We start from the raw sequence: 8,180 nt of genomic DNA on the forward strand, positions 1-8,180 counted from the left end.
CTATCTTTGAGCTATTTAGATGATTTGGCATCACTTAATACTTCATTTCAGAGCATGTAGCATTGCCATGTTCCCACTTCATTCACTCTTTAAGTGCATTTGAGTGTTATGCATTGTTGCCTAGTTTATGGCCTAGTGTGTATGCTTGCATGCCTAGGTCCTTGAGCCTCCATCTCAGCATGTTTAGGTCCTTGTTTTGACCTAATTAAACTCTTTCCATGGTTGGTTCGTGTATTTGTGCCATGTATTGCATGCCTCCTTTGTAGTCCTCTTTACTAGCTTTAATGCTTAAGGACCCTAGCATGCCATGCTTGTGTTGATTAAGTTATTTGGCGTCATTTCTTACTTAATTTCAGTGCATTTATTGTTGTCACACTTCCATGTTTATCACTCCTTGAGCACTCTTGAGAGTTGTGTTCTGAGGCCTAGTTGATTAGCCAATGCATTGTGCATGTATGCCTTCTCTTTTGGTGCCTTTGTTTTGGTGTTTTGGCCACTGATTTGGACATGATTGAGGTCTATCCATTTTGGTTTAAGTCCATTGAGCATTGTGTATGCCATGTAGTTCATCACATTGTGTATGCCATGTTGTGTCATTGCATTTGTGTGTGCCATGTTCATAGCATTGTGTATGCTAGTTGTTGTTCTTAGCATTGTGCATTGTGCATGCCATTAGCCTTGTTAGGTTGTTCATGTTGCATTGCATGTTTGCATGCTTGAGATGTTTTGCATACTTGCATGCTTGAGTCACATTGTGTTGCATGCATTGCATTGTGTTTGTCTTGGGTATTAAGCCAAACACGAGAAATGAGGGACGCTTCATCCTTGAAGTTATCAAACGTGCCTCAATTCTCGGTCACCGATGCTCTTGACAATACATGATAGAGTTCTAGGCATTTGTGTGTTTTTGTGCATTCATTTTACATTGAATTGCACAAGTTGGATCTTTGGCCATCATGCATCGAGATGCGTGATTGATGGTCTTGGATCCGATTATGCCTCTCCCTTGATGTTTCGAGGTGATATGGGGTGGCATAGTGCGTACATATCCTAGGGAGACCCTCCATTTCCTCTGTTTTGTGCTCTACTACAGCTTGGTGTCACAGCACACCAGTGGCCGGTAGCCTCTCATTATTGGCCGGCACCCTCCTCATCCTTGGCCTGCAGATTGCATCCTTCGTCGGCAGTGGGGTCGGCAGAAGCCTTTCATGGTCGGCAGGCCACAGGTGCATTTCCCAGCCTGGTTTTGGTAAGATCCAGCAGCTAATTCCCAAGGACACCCTGCAGACAGAGCCTCTTGAGAGCAACCAGAAGGTGTTTTGAGGAGAGAAACCGAGTGCGAGGATGCATCATTTTCTTCCTCAAACAAAGCTGGAGCAGCATTGTTTATTACTTTTCTTATCAGTTAGCATGAATTTGTAATTAATTAATTAATTTGTTAATTAGTTAAGTGATGTAATAATTAGTAAGTAGTTCACTTATTAATTCAATTTGGTTTGTAATAGTCTAAGTAGTTTAATTAGATTAGTTGATTAGCCTAGTTTAATTAGCGTAGCTAGTTAGCTAATTCATTTGGACCCTCCGTCGACAGGGAAAACTTTATAATAAGTGTGCGTGCGTGTGTGTATGTCTTCCAACCTCCATTTCTTTCTCCCTTTTACTTAACCCCTTTTGATGGTTAGTTTAGAGTCATTTTCAATTTGCATACTTATGCTTGTATGCGTGCATCCATTCATCTGTCTTGCATGCACCGGGCTCGACGCATCATACAAACTGCATTGTATTTCAATTCCTATTTGAATACATGTATCAAATGTAGCATTCATATGACATCTTACAATAGCCGAGCCTATCTAGTTGCATTTTCGCATGTCTTGCATTAGCCATCTTAACATGAATTAGGATCATGCATTGATTTCTAACTAGTTCTCTGTTTTGGCTCGGAGTACACTGTGAGTGTTTATGCTTTAGCATACTGCGTGTGTTATTGATTGCCATGATAGCATGCTTGCCATGAGGCTAATTGCTTAGTTGATCTAAACTGCCTGAATGCTTGTGGGTGAAGGTTGGATTGCTTGAATTGGAACAATTCATCGAAATCTTCGATTTAGCCTACTTGCGAGTAGCAAACTTCAAACCGTTTTCAAACAAACAAATATGCAATGTTCTGTTCCAACTTAGGCGATCTAGTCTATACTTGTATGCTGTGCGCATCACATAGTAATTCTAGGTTTAATAACTGGAATAAGAACACATATGTTTTCAAAAACAAGATATCATGTTAGTAGCGGCCGATCTTTGATCGGGCGTGCGGGGGTGCCCATTGCATGACCTTCCCCTCTCATACCCAAGTTCCCGAGCTGAGGCAACTTTGGTGATGACAGACACGTGGCCTTAGGCACGAGTCAGGGTTTCCTAAATTTCCCCCAAAACAAAATATTTAGGTGGCGACTCTATATCTGGCAAAGCAATCCATGTTTGGCACTTCTTTATAAAAATCAGTTTTCCAAAACGATTTGCTGGATTTGAACTCTTTGGTGATTTATCGGTCTTCCATTGCACTTTGCAAGATTAGATTCAGAACTGTGACATTGAGTCCGAACTATAGTAGTAAGCCCAATGAACAAAACGGGATTTTGCGCCAATTTCGCGTGCGGAGCCCGGGACGTTCGGGCGTGTCTACAAGGGGCAAGTGCTCGCCAACTTTGTAGCCAAATTCACGGGATCGCTCGCTGACTTTAAGTCTGATCAAGTGCAACCTAAGCCCGACTGGAGAGTATATGTTGGAGACGTTTGGCAGATGTACTGTGATGGGTCATCCAACTAACATAGTAGTGGGGCAGGCGTAGTAATCATGACCCCCGAAGGGGCAATAATTGAGCAGGCTGTCAAATTGGGTTTTGATGCGTCAAACAACGAGGCCGAATACGAAGCACTGTTAACCGGCCTACAGAATGCACTTCACCTTGGTGCGCGGCGTCTGCTTCTTTTCTATGGCTGAAAACTTGTGATAACTGTGTCCTGTATTATGCTAATTAATCTTAATTATGATTGTGATTATGTGTTTGATATGATTTTGTGTGCCATTTATATGAATATATGTGGTTTTGAATCTCTATCTGTTCACCGTAAGAATATCTGTTCAACTTACTGTTATAAACTGAAAATTTAAGGCCCTGTCGGCCATAGAACCCGAAATTGACTACGCCATTGTGATTAGCGTAATTTTTAGAGCCTACAGTGAAATTTAATTAGAAATTGATTCAGATCAAAATAATTAGATTCATAACGATTTAATTAAGCACCATTACTTAGCCTTAATTAATTTGATTAGGCTAAGGTATATAAGTGGCCTATTTGCATTGTTTTGAGCTCATTTCCTCTTTTGGCTGAAAATCACACTCTAGAGAGAGAGGGAGAGGCTGGCTATGGAGAGAGAGGAAGGAGAATTGTGTATTTGGCTCAAAGTTTGTGAAATTGGAAGGCTAGGCTCAAGATTTAACTACAATTGTGAAGATTGAAGCTCCCAGGTGAGTAATTGGGCATAAACTTATGAGTTTAAGTTTGTAGTTTTATGAATCCAAAGTTAGATGGCAATTGAGAGCATAATTTGAGATGTAATTGATGAATATGGAGCTTGTATGTACATGCATGTGTATAATTACCATGAATTGCCATATAGTTGCATATTTGAAGATAAAGCGTGTTAATCATGATGAAAGTGAGATCAATGTGTGCATGCATGTTGTAATTTGTTATGAGTCCTCATGTTTGTGTATAAGACATGTTGATTGGGTTGAATTGGAAATCATTTAAGACATGCATCCATGAAAATGAGACTATGGACTCAACTACATGTTTTGGAGATGAATTTGGAAAGAATTGTATGAGTATGAAATTGATCCATGGGAATTGAACTTCAAAATGTTGTAATTTAGCATTTGTATCATGTTAGAAGGTTTGCATGTGAAGTATGAGTCATGATATGCAAGTTACATAAGTTTGAATGCAAGTTTGAAGCTTAAAATGGTTGCTGGAAAACCCAGAATTTGGCATGTCCGCTCAAGCGGGAAAAGCGCCGCTCGAGCGTGAAATGCGAGCTCCCAGAATTTTTGCAGACATTGATGTCCGCTCGAGCGGGGACATTCACGCTCGAGCGGGGAGCCATGTAGTGTGACATTCAGCTCGAGCGTCCAAATTCACGCTCGAGCGTAGAAATGAGGTAACCAGTATTTTTGCAGACCATCAGGGTCCGCTCGAGCAGCGGAATCTACGCTCGAGTGGGGACCGCTATTTCTAAAATTTTGAAAAGATGTTTTGTGTTTCATTTTCCATTCTCTTTGATTTCTAAGCACTCTTAGGCATGCATTGAGCTTTGTATATGACCTAAAAGGATAAGAAAGAAGCCTAAGAGAAATAATAAGTTAAGGACGGATTGAATTGCTTATGACCCATTGTAATATGAAATGTGTAAGGTCAAGCGCAAGGGCAAATCCATCAGCAGATCACTGTGAGTAATATCTTAGTAAAGATATTTGCAACTATGTTACTTTCCAAATACTACTTTTGGACAAGCTCCATGGATTTGTTGATTTAAAATATGAATGAGCATTCTATATGCCTAATTTGTATAATGCCATTTGATACGTTTGATATACTTGAATTGGGCCTAAGGCCGTTTGCCATTTGCCATTTGCCATTTGTCGTTTGCCATTTGCCACTCACCATTTACCGTTTGCCAAAGGCCGTCGGACGTGAATGATTGGGCCAAAGGCCGTCGTACATGAATGATTGGGCCAAGGGCCGTTAGACATAAATGCAAAGATGGGCCAAAGGCTGTTTGAATATGTCATTTGATATGTTTGAATACTGTGATGGGCCAAAGGCCGTTTGAATGAAAGGGATCATGATCATGAATATGAAATACGTATGGATATGAATATAAAGAGAATGGGCCCGAGGCCGTTTGATAAGCCTGATATATTCGAATTGGGCCTGAGGCCGTTCGATATGTATGAATTGGACCAAAGGTCGTTTTGAATAGAGAGTTGGCTGGACCAAGGGTCGTTTCGTATAGATGGACCCGAGGTCATATTGTTTTATATAAGAATTGGACCTGAGGTCGTTTGCATATGGATATGATGTATTGGACCCGAGGTCGTTTTGCTTTGTTGAGATTTGTAAGTCTGATGTGAATGAGAATAGTGGTTCAAGCATGTACATTATAAGTATGATTCATTTATGAATGAATCTCATTTATTAACCTCTTTATTTTGATATTATTCACTAGGCGTTAGCTCACTCTCATTTATATGTATGTAGGTGAGCAAAGGGATGTTCAACCCTAGCCCTAGTGGAATTTAAAAAAGGAATCCGAGTTTTCTGAAGTCAGCCCAGGTGCCTCACGCAAGAGGCTTTGTTCATGACCTTTTGTATTCCTTTTTGTTATTTCTATTGGTCATGATAGACCGGTTATGTGCATAAGCTTTTGGTTTAGCTGACTATGGCTTTTGAATGATCCTGGGTATACAAGATGTTAACTACTAATATGTGGTGTGGGTTATTATTAAGTATATGTGAAATGTTTTGATATGCCATGTAAGCATAGCTCATTGGACAAAAGTTTTAAATTTGCTTCCGTTTGGCCCCTTCACTCTGTTGCTATATGTTTGTTTTGGTTTGAGGCCGTAGGTAATCTCATGATTGCTGGCCGGTTATGACCTTTATCTATAGGGGCGGGTTCGGGTCATGACAAAACTAGTCATCAACTAGTTAAAGGGAGAATATGCAGCCAAAAATGACCCATGTCAGCCTACATAAAAATGGTGAATTCTTTTCTCGCAAAATTCGATCATCATGAATTGAATCAAAGAACCCGAGATCAGAACACGCATGCAGATGCCCTGGCTTGCCCAGCCTCTGCCATCAACTTAGAAATTAAACGGACAATTGACGTAGGATTCATCCTTGAGCCGAGCATTGCCTCCTCTGAATCAGTTCAGATCAACATCATCGAACTAGGTCCAAGTTGGATGGACCCTATCACTGCAATCCTGTCCTCCGAGCAGCTTCCGATGGACAAGAAAGAAACACACAAACTGCGAAACAAAGCCCTACAATACTACTTGGATCCGCAGGGAAAGCTCTACAAAAAATCCCTTTCTGGTCTGTACCTAGAATATGTTCACCCGGATAAAGTCGAGGAACTCTTGGCTGAAATACATGAAGGCAGTTGTGGTGCCCATTCTGGCAGGCGTTCTTTGGCCCATCGAGCCGTAACACAGGGGTACTATTGGCCGACCATGAGAACAGATGCCGAGTGTTATGTCAAGAAAGGCGAACAATGCCAAAAGTTTTCCCCTTTAACTTATTTGCCTGCCGAGGAGTTAAACTCTATCACTAGTCCTTGGCCGTTCGCTCAATGGGGACTTGATATCGTCAAACCATTGCTACGGGCTCCAGGGAACAAGCGATTCTTGATTGTCGCGACAGATTACTTCACAAAATGGGTCAAAGCGGAGGCACTGACACATATTCGAGATATTGACGTTAAGCGTTTTGTATGGAAAAACATCATAACGCGATTCGGCATACCAAGAGCACTTGTTTCAGATAATGGCATCTAGTCTGATTGTGGCGTCTACCGAGAATTATGCAACATGTATGGTATTCGGCCCTACTTTTCCTCGCCGGCTTATCTACAAAGCAATGGTCAAGCAGAGGCCTCCAACAAAGTCATTCTGGACGACATCAAGAAAAGGTTGGAGAAAGCTAAAGGCGGATGGGTCGAAGAGCTGCCCAGTGTGTTGTGGGCTCATCGCACTACTCTAAGGCGGTCCACTGGGGAAACGCCGTTCGCTCTATGCTTTGGAACCCATGCAATCATCCCACTGGAGTTCGGCCTACCCACTCTGAAAACGAAGGTTTTTGACTTGGGCCGTAATGACATTATGTTGGCGTTGGACTTGACTCTGATTAAGGAACGTCGAGACCGTGCCCCTGCTTCTATGGCACGGTATTAGCAACAGCTCGCTAAATCATATAATCAACGCGTACAGCTGCGTCGTTATACACTTGGAGAATTGGTCCTCAAGAAAGTGCTTCCCACAACTAGGAATCCCACTGACGGAAAGTTAGGTCCGAACTGGGACGACCCCTATCAGGTTGAATCAATCGCTGGAACAGAGGCATACTGGCTCAAAGACGTATTTGGAAGAAGTTTGCCACATCCCTAGAATTCCACGTATTTGCACAAATTTTATCATTAACCCAACTTGTATGACATGGTAGCTTGTTTTGAATTTTCGCTATGTACAACTTTCATTTTCCCAATGCAATGCCTTTTCTCTCCCTACTTTGTGAATTTTGGTTTGGTAAGAAGCATCCGAATTCGGAGCCCCATATGTGAATGACACATTTGGGCCGCATAAGCCTCCGAATTTGGAGTGCCCTTCGTGGATATCATAGTTGGCCAAGAAAAAAACCTCCGAATTTGGAGCCCCATATATGAATGACACGTTTCGGCCAAATGAGCCTCCAAATTCAGAGCACTGTTTATGGATATCACGATTGGCTGGGATAAAAGCCTTTGAATTCGGAGCCCCATACGTGAATGACACGTTTGGGCCGAATTCGGAGCGCCCTTCGTGGATATCACGATTGGCCAAGACAAAAGCCTCCAAATTCGGAGCCCCATACGTGAATGACACGTTTGGGCCGAATAAGCCTCCGAATTCGGAGTGCCCTTTGTGGATATCACAATTGGCCAAGACAAAAGCCTTCGAATTTGGAGCCCCATACGTGAATGACACATTTGGGCCGAATAAGCCTCCGAATTTGGAGCGCTCGTCGTGGATATCACGATTGGCCGGGACAAAAGCCTCCGAATTCGGAGCCCCATACGTGAATGACACGTTTGGGCCGAATAAGCCTCCGAATTCGGAGCGCCCTTCGTAGATATCACGATTGACCAGCGCAAACGCAGTTGACAAAAAGTAATTGATGAAGCTCATGACTTAATTGACAAACATTGATTGAAATAATATACAGACACCCAAAATAAAATGTTTCGTTAAATAGATCGTGAATACATGATATGCATCAAAACGGAATAATGTGTTCAATAAATTTTATTCGGCACCATCTTCATCATAGGTCTTCTCAGCATCGAAAGCCTCGAA

General features: G+C 42.0%; 1 protein-coding gene across 1 annotated transcript; it reads left to right on the plus strand.

Moving 5' to 3' along the window:
• The first annotated feature begins 6,659 nt into the window (after positions 1–6,659).
• LOC145795828 (uncharacterized) lies at positions 6,660–7,022 on the plus strand. The gene has a single exon (XM_082880747.1). It carries the CDS (start codon positions 6,660–6,662, stop codon positions 7,020–7,022), a length of 363 nt encoding a protein of 120 aa, XP_082736873.1.
• Positions 7,023–8,180: the final 1,158 nt, after the last annotated feature.

Source organism: Camellia sinensis, chromosome 7, assembly GCF_055761805.1.
Source record: "Camellia sinensis isolate YWXY chromosome 7, ASM5576180v1, whole genome shotgun sequence".
In the NCBI taxonomy this organism is placed as follows: Eukaryota; Viridiplantae; Streptophyta; class Magnoliopsida; order Ericales; family Theaceae; genus Camellia; species Camellia sinensis.